Source organism: Patiria miniata, unplaced genomic scaffold, assembly GCF_015706575.1.
Source record: "Patiria miniata isolate m_02_andy unplaced genomic scaffold, ASM1570657v1 HiC_scaffold_13, whole genome shotgun sequence".
Classification (NCBI taxonomy): domain Eukaryota; kingdom Metazoa; phylum Echinodermata; class Asteroidea; order Valvatida; family Asterinidae; genus Patiria; species Patiria miniata.
In genome coordinates this window covers 12,929,169-12,944,122 of record NW_024037051.1, presented here as the reverse complement: position 1 = coordinate 12,944,122, position 14,954 = coordinate 12,929,169, and the positions used below count along the sequence as shown (strand labels likewise).

The 14,954-nt window shown below is 43.8% G+C and overlaps 3 protein-coding genes across 5 annotated transcripts in view; all 3 read left to right on the top strand.

Annotated features, from left to right (window-relative positions):
* Positions 1 to 402: 402 nt before the first annotated feature.
* The window catches only part of LOC119721335 (exocyst complex component 7-like), a 59,271-nt gene continuing 44,719 nt past the window's right edge, over positions 403 to 14,954 (top strand). For 2 of the 3 annotated variants that reach the window (XM_038191368.1, XM_038191369.1), the window contains exons 1-3: positions 403 to 558; positions 3,281 to 3,346; positions 4,665 to 4,764. In XM_038191368.1, coding sequence (XP_038047296.1) covers positions 508 to 558; positions 3,281 to 3,346; positions 4,665 to 4,764 — 217 coding nt within the window. In that variant the 5' untranslated portion in view covers positions 403 to 507. Of the gene's footprint in view, positions 559 to 3,280; positions 3,347 to 4,664; positions 4,765 to 8,617; positions 9,736 to 14,954 lie in introns of those variants that run through there. The other variant, XM_038191370.1, reaches the window with a different exon arrangement.
* LOC119721336 (guanine nucleotide-binding protein subunit alpha-13-like) lies at positions 5,571 to 8,061 on the top strand. The gene is made up of 3 exons (XM_038191371.1): positions 5,571 to 6,325; positions 6,841 to 6,891; positions 7,029 to 8,061. Exons 1-3 carry the CDS (start codon positions 5,849 to 5,851, stop codon positions 7,617 to 7,619), a joined length of 1,119 nt encoding a protein of 372 aa, XP_038047299.1. The 5' UTR covers positions 5,571 to 5,848; the 3' UTR covers positions 7,620 to 8,061.
* LOC119721337 (guanine nucleotide-binding protein subunit alpha-13-like) lies at positions 9,744 to 14,703 on the top strand. Its single transcript, XM_038191372.1, has 3 exons — positions 9,744 to 11,308; positions 12,416 to 12,466; positions 13,956 to 14,703. Exons 1-3 carry the CDS (start codon positions 10,838 to 10,840, stop codon positions 14,523 to 14,525), a joined length of 1,092 nt encoding a protein of 363 aa, XP_038047300.1. The 5' UTR covers positions 9,744 to 10,837; the 3' UTR covers positions 14,526 to 14,703.

The following is a 14,954-nucleotide window of genomic DNA, read 5'->3' as shown; positions in this document are numbered from 1 at the left end:
ATAAGAGGCACTGGATTTTTAGGAGTCCACATTTTATTGTGACACTGGAAAAGTGTTTAAGACCAGCTAGCCATGTCTTTATCATCCGTTTAATACCGGCCACGTGACGGGCTCTCGACCAATAGGAATGGCTAAACTGTCTGAGGTATTTATGAATTGCACTTAATACACTTTTCATTATTTTTTTTTGGTTGTCCATGATACATCCGAGGAACTTTGCTCTGTATATACAGGGTGTGGACTGCCTGTACCTCCCAAAATTGACACACCGCCACATTTGATTGACTCTCCCCGCCTCCCCCCCCCCCCCCCTTGCCAGCCATCCTCCCCTCTCCGGCCCCGCCCCTTACTTCACTGGTACCTGACAGAACATTGAACGCTAATCTATATAGTTGATGGCAGGATATGTTTAACCAGCGCTGTTAAAAAAAAGATGGCAGCCTCCTAGTCTGAAAATTTTGCGAACCGCCCATTGCATATAAAATCGAACAGAAAAAAGGAATAAACATGGAAGATACAGTGCAAAAAATACAGGACATAGATGAGAAGTTAATAAAGGTAGGTGAGGTCGAAGATGTTGTTTTTCCTCCGAAATTAGGGAAGTTTTAGGGAGTTTCGTTGTGAAGTGACGATGTCGATATACCTCCACGGCCTGTGATAGGAAAAAGTGGTCTATTTCCGACACTTGTGAATCGCACAATGTATATCACGTATGAAAGATTTCCGTGCTAGGCCACCACTTTTTTTCAAGTGCCAAAAAGTTGCATCCTTTATGGTTATTTCCTCCACTTTCCTTACTCTACTCTCACCCTCTGCTTTCCTTAGGCTTTATTCCTGTTTATTATTATATTAACCCTCCTCTTGCTTAGTCCGAGTAACTTGGACCCAACTTATCGCCTTTTTTAACATTTGGACATGGTCTGGCGATCGCCAGACCATGTCCAAATGTTAAAAAAGGCGATAAGTTAGGTCCAAGTTACTCGGACTATCGCCAGACCATGTCCAAATGTTAAAAAAGGCGATAAGTTGGGTTCAAGTTACTCGGACTACCTCTTGCTTAAGTTAAGATAGAGGTCACCAATGGTCCGCTACTGGCGCTACTGGCGCTAGACCATGCACGATCGCTTGTTGCAGTGATCAATCTTTGGACGTATTTAACCCTAACTCCCTAGGCCTTTTTGCTAGGATGTAGCCTCAATCCTGCAAAATCCTCCAATTGGCCTCATGGAAAAATAGCATATAGCCTCAATCCTGCAAATTCCTCCGTTATTTCTTGAATATGGTCCATGGAGGGGTGACCACTGCCTGAATCCTGCAAAATCCTCCGGCTATGACTGTCAATAGGCTGAGGCAGAGGCAGTGACATCCTTGAGCAGTACGGAGGTTGTCAAGTATAATCAAGGACTAAATTTATGCATGGATGAGCATAAACAACACAAGGTCCGGCCCAAGACCTTGACACTGTGCGTACTCCGAAATCAGCAACGCACTTTTGCCATGTAACCTCAATCCTGCATATTCCTCCAATTTGCAGAAAGGATTTTGGAGGATTCAGGGCGGTTAGGGTTAAAGTATCCATTTTCTTCCTCACCTCCTGGCCTACTGTGTACAAACCAATGGGGGTCTTGACCAATGTTGACCCAAGTAATAAGCAGGCTGACAATGCATGTTTCCATAGGAGGGTTAATCAGTCACTTCAAGTTCATCCAAATTCGGACCGCTGACTCTTGTTTGAAACACAACACTTTAACCGCTACTGGCGCTAGACCATGCACGATCGCTTGTTGCAGTGATGAATCTTTGGACGCATTTAAAGTATCCATTGAAAAAAAAATATTGATGAGAAATTAATTTTTCATAATGACGTATTGCACTGTCGTTGGCTGGCTCATGCATTGTCAATGGTTGTCAATATAAATTTGAACTTGCTCGCGCAAGTTTAAACTTGTGCGAGGGACTCAAATTGCGCTCGACAGAAACACATAGTGTCATATTCCAGTAATCTGAGAGATCTGAGGTCATGGGTTATGATATGGGTTTCCACTGCACGTGCGTCAACTTTACCAAGGTGCATCGGTGGCTGTTGCCTGTCATCAGTGTTGTAGTCCAGACCTCCATGTCCAAGACCGAGACCGAGGCATTCGAGACGGAGACCAAGACCGAGACCAGCTCTTTCGAGACCGAGAGCGGACTTCCGAGACCGAGACTTTTGAAGATCGAGACCAAGACCGAGACCAAGACTTTTGAGACCGAGACCGAGACCCAACATAAAGAAAAACTAAAAGAAATCTCACAGTCCAAATATAGTATTGGCAGGTTGAAAACATTCAAAAATATTTTGGATGAGTTTCCTACCGGTACCCTATTGATTGATTTTTAATGTAAATATAACTCGTAACAAACTATGCAAGACCTTGCACCCCAAAAATGTTGTCAGTCGGGCGAATTCCAATTTCAAAATTAGGCCCTCTAAATTACTGCCTAAATTGCAGCCACCAAAGTTTGGAAGTCGGTATACAACTTCCTGCAAACAAAGGTCATACTTTACTTGCAGAAGGCTTATTGTTGAACGTAAAGTCTAGCAAATACTTCTTAAATGTCAGAAATGAAGCACAAGAACGTGTTACATTTGCACGTGCAAGCACTGCTGGTCACGTCTAGGACAGTACAATGTGTACCAGTGAAATACATGGGCAATGTAACTGTGCAAGGGTACTGAATTGACAAGCTGAATTGACTGGTCTTTATTCCAGCTTCAATTTTTCATCTTCAGCATGAAAACTTACAACAAATTCTTTTATGTTTGGAGTAAAGACTAGACTCGTGTGTAATTCAGCTTGCAAATGAATAAAGCCATTTGTAAATGGTGCATTTTGTTGTGGTCTCAACCGGTCTCGGGGGTAAAACCCGATACTTTAGCATCCAAGACCGAGACCAAGACTGAAACCAGAGCTTTTGAGACCGCGACCAGCCCTCCTGAGACTGAGACTTTGATAGGATGAGACCGGGACCAAGACCACAAAAAAGGTCTCGAGACTGAGACCAGGTCTCTTGACCTACAACACTGCCTGTCATTCAATTCTGTCAACAGCGCACGCATGTGGGTGCATTCAGACCAATGATTACTGAATGACAGGTAACAGCCACCGATGCACATTGGTATTAAAGTTGACGCATTTTCATGTCCTCTTTGGATACATCTCCACAATCTGTGAAACCCCTATCAGATATTTTGAAGTTATTCACAAACTCCTCCAACTTCTTTTTATTTCTGTTTCAGGGAGCAGAGGATCTGACCTTCATTCAAGAAAGTCTCAGCAAAAGCAGTCAGATGACATCAAATATGGTAAGAAATAGATGCTGCCTTGCTATTTCCCAGTAGTGCTGTGCATTTCCGGGTACTGCGGGAACCAGGTACCTACAGACTAGTCCGTCGACAGCCATTTTCTGCGGTGGCACCAGGCTTGCGCAAGTTGCGCTCAGTTAGTACACACTCACTTCGGGCTCCTTCCAACCAATGCGTGCCTCGTCTTTAAGAACGCGTGCAACATGCGTGTGAGCTTGGCACCACCGCAGTAACAACTTCTAATTCTGGTCGCTGGTTTCCAGTTATGCAGTAAAACATGGGTGCCCGGGTACCTGTAGAAAACCCAACCCCAAAATTTGCACAAATTCCAGAAGTTGTTTAAAGAGCTCTATAGCAATTCAAGAGCTCTTTAGCTCCTTAGACAGTACAGTGCACTAAAGTTTGCTAGCGTCTTGCATGCTACTGGCTGAAAATTCGAAGTTTGGTTCAGAGCTAATGTAATATGCAAGATGTTGAATGTGTCTGCATAGGCAAAACAGGTACATGTATGCGTGCTCATGACACTGCCGCTACAAGATTCCCAAGATGTGCTGTGGTAGCGGTTCATGGGTGTTAGCGGTTCATTTTGATAATGCTCTCTTTCGGCAGGTGGTTGCATACTCTATATACCAACGTACATGTAATGACCCAAGACTAAGCACCGTAGATATCTGAATTGTCAATATTTGATATATCGGAAATCCAGTATTGAGAATATTCTATAAAGGCCTACATTGTATCGATAATACCGTGAACAATTTAAAGATACTAAAGATGGCACTTTGATTTAAAAACACCAAAAAAAAAAAAATCTTAAGTCCCAATTTCCCACAGCTTTCTCTGGAGCATATTGGTTGCAAGATAAATGTAAATCAAATTAGGTTTTGCCCTTCACCAACGTATAAACACTGTATACTTGATGTGTTACCTGTTACCTCCCAAATGAAAGTTGGAAAAAAAGAAAAGGCAAAATGTAATTTGATTTACATTACCCCGATGCAAAAATTTACTTACGAATAGTTAATGCGGTACCCGCTGCTACATGTGCTATGTACATTATATTCAAACTGGCCAACCGATCCCATTTGCTCGGTGGTCCAGTGGTTCGACATCCTCTACTAGAAAGTAGGAGGTCGTGGGTTCAAGTCCCACCTGAGTGATTTTTTCCCAACTTTCACTCTGGAGGTAACACACTGAGTATACAGTGTTTATACGTCGGTAAAGGGCAAAACCTAATTTGATTTAGCTCACCCCGACGCAAAAAGTTCCATCTTATGAAAGAAAAATGTAATTTTGATTGCTTTCTATTATTCTACAGGTGACCATACTGACGTCCTTTGAGGAGAGATTGGCCATGTTGGAGCAAAACATCCTTCCAGTCCACAGGGAAACAGTGTCACTTCAGAAACTCCAAGAAAGTATCCTTTAATCGAGGACAAAACGAGGCACTTTTTATTTTTTAGTTGAAACACCTTTGTGGATGGTATAATTGGCTCATTGTCATAGCGTATCGTTTAATGTTCTGTTTAATTAGGGTTACAAAGCTGGGTAAAATCTGGGCCTGGAAGACCCCACTGAACCAGTTAACGTTCTCTCCAGTTCCACAAAGGAACTTTCCCGTTTAGAATGGCTGAACATTGCTTCCAACACAATGTAGGTGTAGATGTTGCTCATGTGTGTCAACTGTGAAGGTCAGCCATACACAGTGTCCCACTGAGGATTTTGTTGTAAAGAGCTACACTTCCTTCCTTCCTTCCTCCTCCTGATGAAGTGTAGATCTCATATGCATAAGGACAAATCACACTGCATACATGTAGGTGGGCTTGCATGGTGCAAGGCATGGCACAAATCACAAGTGCAATATTTACATGTGCTAGTCAAAAAGGGCACATCCTGGGTGATTACTTAAGCTGTCTTAAGGGCGTCAAGGGTTGATGCTGCTGGGTCACTCTTGAGGATATTCCAGTCACGGGTAGTGCGTGGACAAAAAATGAGTTTGAGGACACTGAGAACCTGCAAAGTGGGCTCAGGAAACATGAGACATGGTCTCTGGTGCCAGATGATAATGGAGTAAGGTACTGGGACCACTTGATGTCTATCAGGTCATATACGGTGCGTCGTCTCCAGCCTGCTCATACGACGCCTGGTAGCTACGGTAGTGTGCCATTGGAGATCTTGAACCATGGCTGATACGCAGCTTGTCCTGACGTAGTTACCTGTGACTGTGGCTGAGCTATGTTGCACCTGTTTTGTTCTCTTGGTATTGAGTTGGTTATGGGGATCCCATAAAGCGGCTGAGCACTCCACAATCGGTCTAACGAAGGTCTTATAGCTTTGATGTTACGGCTGCAGTGGCTGAGGCTCCGGCTCAAAAATGCTCAGGACAAGTTGGCCGTCTTTGTCACCACGTCAACATGAGAGTTTAGATCAAACAACAGATCAGAGAGGAGAGAATAAAAAAACAATACCGTTGATTTAGAATAAGGTATCATCACCGACGGTATGGCGGCTAACATCTTTTCGTGCTGCGTACCCATCCGCCAGTATCGACAGAGAGAGCAGGCCAGAAGGGCTGCCACAGCTCGCAGCGAAGCAATCGACAAGGAGCTTGCCGGGACCCGGACAGACCTCAAAGTCCTACTCCTGGGCTCCCCAGGGTCGGGCAAGAGCACCTTCATCAAACAGCTGAGAAGTACATGTATCGACGGAGACGAATTCACAAATGAGGAGGTCGAACGTTACCGTGACATTATTTACTCCAACGTTATTGAAGGCTTGAAATCGCTTTTGGATGCTCGGAGCAAGCTTCAGATTCCGTGGGACGACGCAGCCAATGAGGAACATGCTGCCCGGGTCATCGACTGTGACACATCGCAGCTGAATCCAAGGACATTTGCAACACACGTGTCCAGTTGCAAGGCACTGTGGGCAGATAACGGCATTCAGGAAGCATACAAGAGGCGGGATGAATTCCAGTTGGTGAGTTTGTGATCGTCATGCAATCTGTCTTTACACAAACTGCACGTTGAGTTTGTTTGCTAAATACTTCTGATCGTTTCTTTTAGATGAAATCATCTTGAGTATTCATGACTCCACATTTAAATGCAAATGGCTTTATCTGTTTGTTTTTTTGTTATTTAACAACAAAACCTCCATAAATGGATAATGTTAGAGTTTTTGTCGAGAGTCGTTTAACATGATGTATCCAAATGCTTCTCCCAAGGTATAACTGAATGGAATGTTGAAAACCCCAAATATTCGGAGGATTCTGGAATCTTTGGTTAATCCCAAAATTTCCTCTCCTCGCATTCATAACTTGGCGTTTAAATCAGAGAATGGAAACAAGGTTTAATCATTTTTTTATCAGATGACGTATTTAATCATTCTCCAATGGAAACGAGGTTTAGCCTACATTACATGTGTACCTCACAAGGATGATATGTTATTATAAGTATATTAATCGTTTTTCTTATTGTCCGTATTATACCATACAGGAAAGCTGTGTCGGGTACTTTCTTGATGAGCTGGATCGGATTGGAAATGAGGTGCTTACGTGGCTTTTGACTTTTTGTTCGTCAGTTTGTTCCTGTAATTTACTTGGGTGCATTAGTTGCTCAAAAAGAAAAGGATTGTGTTTCCCCATTTTTCACCGAAGATTTGGACTCGATCCCCTTTTTTGCAGGATTATCATCCCTACATCCAGGACATCCTCTACGCGCAACAAAGTACGCCAGGTGTAGCGGAGTACGTCAGCGAAAGCCGCGACCTAGTCCGGCGGTTCATCGACTTGGGTGCCCTGCTGCGGTACAAGAAAGTCTTCACTCACTTTGAAGACGTCAGAGCAGTCTTGTATTTCGTGTCAGTTGATGAGTTTGATCAAGTCCTGACTGCGGGGACCAATGACGAGGGTACCGGCAGCACCAACTGGCTGATGAAGGAGTGCGACGCCCTGAGCTTGATCCTCAAATGCCGGTGGTTCACCGGGTCCCAAGTCTTTCTCATTCTCAACAAAGCCGACCTGTTGGAACAGAAGATCAAACACGTTAATCTCAAAGACTTCTTTCCACAGTTCGATCGTGACCCGAGAAATATAGATCAGGTGAAGGAATTCATTTTTGACTTATTTGAGAAGCGGTGCGACAGTCGATGGGGGGATGCATTCTGTACGTACTTCATCACCGCAGTGGACCAAATAAACATGGCTTCTGTTTGGTCAGCCATGTCGGATGCTATTCGGCCGCTGCCCAAGGGTAGCCCCTTCGTTCTCTATTGACTCCCTCCATGAACAGTAGATGCCGCCTTGTCACCTCACATGAGAGCTCCATAGAGAGGGACACACTGTGTGCGTGCATACAGTCGTGTTTTACATAACTCCCGAGGATAAGCCGTTGTCTTTTCCTTTGTCCCTGTAATATAACACTCTCCCATAGATTAAACACGTAAACGCATGATCGAGGACCATTTTCGACAGCAGATGAACGATGGAGGTCAACAAAGAATCTGTTGTTCTCCCTTTGTGGGTCCTTGGGGTGTATGTAGTGTATGCCCACTAATTCGTGCATGGACGGCGTGAAGTAAGCTTGCCTAACTTTATTCTGAATGGGCACAAATCTGTAACATCTTCTCATGAGCATCAGGAGCATCAGGCAATGCATTCAAGAATCCCTCCCAGTGGTCCCTCAGGAGTGTCATGGCCTAGCGGTTAAGAGCACCGGACTCATGCTCTGGTGTTTCAGAGGCAACAGTGGCATGGGTTCGAGCCCGGTTCTGAAAACTTGTGCCCTTAAGCAAGGCACTTAACCATTATTGCTTCGTCCTTCTGATGGGGCGTAAAGCCGTAGGTCCCGTGTGTTGTATAATGCACGTAAAAGAACCCAGTAACACTTATCGCCAAGAGAAGGGGTTCGCCCCGGTGTTTCTGGCAAGTGCGCTTATCCTCGTACATATGAGGCTGCACTTTCAGTGAAGTAAGGAAGGAAGGACCAACACTCTCTCTGTAACCATTGAGGGGGTACTTTGCACAGTGTTCATAATTTCAGTTAGCAAACCCGCCATTGCAAAACGTCAGAGAGTTGAAGCAAATAGAGATATCACTGTTAAACTGAAACTGTGCCCCCTATTGGTGGTTAATTGTAGGGGATGGTGTACAGTACATGTACACTCGGTACCTCTCGTGATCTTCCAATGTATTAAAGCCCTCCGATCAGACCTCAAACAGAAAATGGGGTGGGGTTGGGGAGGGTGGGTGGGGGGGATCAGTGGAGGGGGGATCCGTGTTTTGCGGAGAAAGAAAGTTGCAACACTTTCTTGAGTTGCAACACTTTCTTGAGGGCGTCCCTCATTGTGTGCAAACTTGATGAGGGCGTACGTATGTGAGCGCACGTGAAATCGCACGCGTGGCGTCAATTCGAATCTACATTTAAATTCAAAATATTATGCTGATTTTGTTTTGTTCCGCTTTGATGCAACTTGTCTGCTTGACGTTAACTGTATTTTGTTCGTTTTCTGATCTGTTTCTGACTGAAACTGTGCCTATCTGTTAGGCTGATGGCTGAATCTGACTGATGAAAACTGTGCCTATCTGTTAGGCTGATAGCTGAATCTGACTGATGTAAACTGTGCCTATCTGTTAGGCTGATAGCTGAATCTGACTGTAAACTGTGTCTTTCAGTTATCATGATCTGAAGCGACCACTGTTGATGTAACTGATGTTTATGCTGTATGGATTTGTTGGGGTGAAAAGTTGTGAGTTGTTTTTCCGTGTTTTTCCGTTATATCCACTGTTAGCTTAATGTTTTATTTTGCCTGTTTGATTCTTTGCAGAATTGAATAAAATCCTTTATCTGAATACTTGAACCCTAGTGAGCCATTCCTTCCCTCGCCAAACCCCAAGGTACAATTTTCTCCACTAGCATATAGAACCAAATCATACATGTACACTTGCAAGTTAATCATACATGCAGCATGCAAGTTATGTGCTTTTCCATGGATTTGGGGATGCGCACAATGCACATCACGCTGTATCAAATTAATGATTTAATCACTCTCTGATCGAGCTATCCGGTTCGTTAGTGTGACGTCACTTCAGTTTAAATATGAATATTTAATATAAATATCAAATTAATGATTTAATCACTCTCTGATCGAGCTATCCGGTTCGTTAGTGTGACGTCACTTCAGTTTAAATATGAATATTTAATATAAATATCAAATTAATGATTTAATCACTCTCTGATCGAGCTATCCGGTTCGTTAGTGTGACGTCACTTCAGTTTAAATATGAATATTTAATATAAATATCAAATTAATGATTTAATCACTCTCTGCTCAAACTATCCGGTTCGTTAGTTTCCACAGGGAAACAGTGTCACTTTAGAAACTCCAAGAAAGTATCCTTTAATCGAGGACAAAATGAGGCACTTTTTATTTTTTAGTTGAAACACCTTTGTGGATGGTATAATTGGCTCATTGTCATAGCGTATCGTTTAATGTTCTGTTTAATTAGGGTTACAAAGCTGGGTAAAATCCGGGCCTGGGAGACCCCACTGAACCAGTTCAAGTTCTCTCCAGTTCCACAAAGGAACTTTCCAGTTTAGAATGGCTGAACATTTCTTCCAACACAATGTAGGTGTAGATGTTGCTCATGTGTGTCAACTGTGAAGGTCAGCCATACACAGTGTCCCACTGAGGATTTTGTTTTAAAGAGCTACACTTCCTTCCTTCCTTCCTTCCTCCTCCTGATGAAGTGTAGATCTCATATGCATAAGGACAAATCACACTGCATAGGTGGGCTTGCATGGTGCAAGGCGTGGCACAAATCACAAGTGCAATATTTACATGTGCTAGTCCAAAAGGGCACATCCTGGGTGATTACTTAAGCTGTCTTAAAGGCCTCAAGGGTTGGTGTGATGCTGGTGGGTCACTCGAGGATATTCCAGTCACGGGTAGTGCGTGGGAAGAAGTGAGTTTGAGGACACTGAAGACCTGCAAAGTGGGCACAGGAAACGTGAGGCATGGTCTCTGGTGCCAGATGATAATGGAGTAAGGCCCTGGGACCATTTGATGTCTATCAGGTCATATACGGTACGTCGTCTCCAGCCTGCTCATACGACGCCTGGTAGCTACGGAAGTGTGCCATTGGAGATCTTGAACCATGGCTGATACGCTGCTTGTCCTGACGTAGTCACCTGTGACGAACCTGGCTGAGCTATGCTGCACCTGTTTTGTTCTCTTGGTATTGAGTTGGGTATGGGGATCCCATAAAGAGGCTGAGCACTCCACAATCGGTCTAACGAAGGTCTTATACATGTAGCTGGTAGCTTTGATGTTAACGGCTGCAGCGGCTGAGGCTCCAGCTCAAAAATGCTCAGGAAGAGATGGCCGTCTTTGTCACCACGTCAACATGAGAGTTTAGATCAAACAACAGATCAGAGAGGAGAGAATAAAAAAAACAATACCTTTGATTTAGAATAAGGTATCATCACCGACGGTATGGCCGCTAACATCTTTTCGTGCTGCGTACCCATCCGCCAGTATCGACAGAGAGAGCAGGCCAGAAGGGCTGCCACAGCTCGCAGCGAAGCAATCGACAAGGAGCTTGCCCGGACCCGGACAGACCTCAAAGTCCTACTCCTGGGCTCCCCAGGGTCGGGCAAGAGCACCTTCATCAAACAGCTGAGAAGTATCCACGGAGACGAATTCACAAATGAGGAGGTCGAACGCTACCGTGACGTTATTTACTCCAACGTCATAGAAGGCTTGAAAGCGCTTTTGGATGCTCGGAGCAAGCTTCGGATTCCGTGGGACGACGCAGCCAATGAGGAACATGCTGCCCGGGTCATCGACTGTGACACATCGCAGCTGAATCCAAGGACATTTGCAACACACGTGTCCAGTTGCAAGGCACTGTGGGTGGATAACGGCATTCAGGAAGCATACAAGAGGCGGGATGAATTCCAGTTGGTGAGTTTGTGATTGTCATGCAAACCGTCTTTACACAAACTGCACGTTGAGTTTGTTTGCTAAATACTTCTGATAGTTTCTTTAAAGATTTAATCATGTTGAGTATTCATGACTTAGCATTTAAATGCAAATTGGGCTTTATGTGGCAGAGAACCAAACTTAGAAAAATTTGCAGATACATGTACCACCTTTGTGGACAGATGAAGCTTGTCTGAATGATTCATGATGACAGTCAGAGTGCACTAACCAGAGTTGATGTGTCAAAGACGTTGAGGAGTTTCTAAAACCACCTCTCTTTTTGAGTTAGACATTTAACAAGGTGTGTCCATTAAACTTCTCCCAACGTACAATGTATATCCGAAGGGAAGGTAAAAAAGTAATAAATGGAGAATTCAGGAATCTGTGCGATTCAGGGATGAGGGATATGTGCGTTCACACGTTATTATAAAAAATACACACATAGTGCAAACATACAGTGCTCAAGGACAAGAGCTGCCTTAAGAAAACGTTTGCCATCACAAAGCTTTGGTTGCTGACATTAAGCAGCCTATGTTATCTAACCAGGATAATACATTAATTAAAGAGGTTGTGGAATGCCGGAAGACATTTCCGTAATTTTTCGGGTATATGTAGCCTAAGGTTTGATGAAATAAAAACGACTATTGTTTCTGTCATAAAATGAGTACAAAAGGTACTTTTGAGAGCTGTTTTTCAAGTCCTGTCATGCCTGTTTCGACCCGAACGTGCAATTTGTGTAAAAGTCGTCGTTGCGGGCAGCAAACAAAACACAGTAAATCGTGACGTAATAAACAGGACTCCCGATGCAGAGTAGCATAAACGAGTCCTGTTTATTACGTCACGATTTACTGTGTTTTGTTTGCTGCCCGCAACGACGACTTTTACACAAATTGCACGTTCGGGTCGAAACAGGACCTGAAAAATAGCTCTCAAAAGTACCCTTTGTACTCATTTCAAGTTGGAAACAATAGTCGTTTTTATTTCATCACACCTTAGGCTACATATACCCCAAAAAATGACGGAAATGTCTTCGAGCATTCCACAACCTCTTTAAAGTTTTGTAATAATTTGTCTTTTGTCTATGTACAGGAAAGCTATGTCAGGTACTTTCTGGATGACTTGGATCGCATTGGAAATGAGGTGCTTAAATTTGCTTTTGAGTTTTTATTTTTTCAGTTTATCCCTGTAATTTACTGAGTCCGATTATCACCCATTGTCTAATGGAGCCCTCTCCGTATCCAACGTCTGATATGTGTGAGCAATGCAAATTTTATGATCAGAGTTGACTTAAGAAATTGTGACGTCATTTCAATCAGAAATGTGGACTAAGCTGTTAAATAATGAAAGGCTTGCGGAAACACCATGTGCGAATAATTTCTCAACTAAGAGAATGGTTCTGAAAAGAACCAGAGGTATAAACTTGACGTTCCGGTCAGTATGCTCTGACCGTCTTCAGGAGAGTGCCTAAACTCTAAGAAAGTGAATACTTAAGTAGCAAAAGGCGAAGTCAATGAAGTGAGAAGTTGCATCCTGTGAGGGTGCCAAGTAGACAGGATCCTAGAACAAGCTTGGTGCCCACTGAAGTGGAACAGTAGGGTTGCAGTGTCAGTAGAGGGAGGACCTAGGGTATAGGAGACCCATCAATCTAAGGTGGTAGCTGAGGACCTAGGGTATAGGAGACCCATCAGTCTAAGGTGGTAGCTGAGGACCTAGGGTATAGGAGACCCATTAGTCTGGAGAAGTGGGATCCAGATGTCGTTGAGGTGAAACCTGATGTCTTGCGGAACTGTGTTGTGCTTGCGGATCTCGATGGCTTCCCGTATGCGTCTTGGATGCCAGAACTGGATCGGTGCGATGAGTTCCGCCGCATCCCAGTCAACTTTGTGGTCGTTGATGTGGGAATGTTTGATTAAAAAAAATCCGCAAACCTTTCATTATTTAGTATCTCCACCATGCAAAGCCTCAAATCTTACTGACTAAGCTGTTGATTGGTCAATTTGGCTGCCATGTTTTTGAAATACAACAACGGGTTACGGAAGATCCAATGCAAAGTGCCCGCTGAATGGTCAGAATCTCAAGGTCAAAACTGCATCTTGTTTTGCATAATTAATCGCTGAATCTGCTTGCATATCATCTGTGCAAAGGTATATTCCATAACTTACTTGGGTGCATCAATTACTATTTTAAAAAATGAACATGCCCACTGTTTTTATGTATTAATGTTTTGTCAAAAAGTTATTACAAAATCTTGTGTGTGTAAAGAAAATATTTTTGTTGGTTAAAGAAAACAGTACATTTCAATTAGACGTTGCCTCAATGAGACTTTCTGTTAGCAAGTATCCTTGGGTCAATCTGACAGTTGATATTTTGTGTTGTCATTCACTATAAAAATACTGAAATATTTTTGTCTTAGAAGCAGTCAAATCTGTATTTGAACCTTTTCAATTGCTTCAAAATTCTAAAACTTCAACCCTAAAACTGATCAGCCTTTTGAGAAATGTAGACCAAAGTATCTGACTTCGGGGAGAACTGAATCCTCCAAATTCGGGGTTGGATTTATAGAGGATTTGTAGGATTGTGTTTCGCCTTTTTTCACTGAAGATTTTAACTCGATCTCCCTTTTTTCCAGGATTATCTTCCCAACAGCCAGGACATCTGCCACGCGCATCAAACTACGCCGGGTGTAGCGGAGTACGTCGGCGAAAGCCACGGCCTAGTCCGGCGGTTCGTCGACTTGGGTGCCCCGCTGCGGTACAAGAAAGTCTTCGCTCACTTTGACGACGCCAGGGCAGTCTTGTATTTCGTCTCGGTGGACAAGTTTGATCAAGACCAGGGCATCGACGGCGCCAACCACCTGATGCAGGAGTGCGACACCTTGAGCGTGATCCTCAACAGCCGGCACTTCGCCAGGGCCCACATCTGTGTCATCTTTAACAAAACCGACTTGTTGGAAGAGAAGATCAAACACGTGAACTTCAACGACTTCTTTCCACAGTTTGATGGTGACCCGAGCAATGTAGACCACGTGAAGAAATTCATTCTGGAGTTATTTGAGGAGCGGTGCCGCAGCTGGGGGCGGGACCCGTTCTTTATGTACTTCATCACCGCAGTGGACCCAATAAACATGAAATTTGTTTGGTCGGCCATGTCGGATGTTGTTCGGCCGGCATCCTGGTTGAGTTCCTTGGTTCTTTATTGAGAACATGCACATGCCTACGTAAGGATTGTGAACGTTCAACCAATGAAACGGTAAAAGGCACCAAACTTCATAGGAGTCCAAGTTTTATGTGACACTGCAAACGTGTTGAAGACCAGCCAGCCGGTCTTTATGTATACTGTTTAAAACTGGTCACGTGACGGGCTGTCGACCAATCGGAATGGGTAAAGGTGGGGTGGGGGTGCGGGGTCAGGGAAAGGGGGGGGGGGGTCTTTGCCTTCAACCCCAACGGCAAAATTTTTTTCATTAGCATATACATGTATAACCAAATCATACATGCACGCAACAACGCAGCATTGCAAACATATACAATATTAATCAAATTAGGTTTTGCCCTTCACCGACGTTTTTAAACACTGTATACTCAGTGTGTTACCTCCCGAGTGAAAGTTGGAAAAAATCACTCGGGTG

Bases quoted from the DNA above. Each gene is read 5' to 3' on its own strand.
- LOC119721337 (XM_038191372.1), top strand. From the start codon at position 10,838: ATGGCCGCTAACATCTTTTCGTGCTGCGTACCCATCCGCCAGTATCGA. The intron at 11,309-12,415 runs GTGAGTTTGTGA...GTCTATGTACAG, and splicing joins GGCGGGATGAATTCCAGTTG to GAAAGCTATGTCAGGTACTT. The intron at 12,467-13,955 runs GTGCTTAAATTT...CCTTTTTTCCAG, and splicing joins TGGATCGCATTGGAAATGAG to GATTATCTTCCCAACAGCCA.
- LOC119721336 (XM_038191371.1), top strand. From the start codon at position 5,849: ATGGCGGCTAACATCTTTTCGTGCTGCGTACCCATCCGCCAGTATCGA. The intron at 6,326-6,840 runs GTGAGTTTGTGA...TATACCATACAG, and splicing joins GGCGGGATGAATTCCAGTTG to GAAAGCTGTGTCGGGTACTT. The intron at 6,892-7,028 runs GTGCTTACGTGG...CCTTTTTTGCAG, and splicing joins TGGATCGGATTGGAAATGAG to GATTATCATCCCTACATCCA.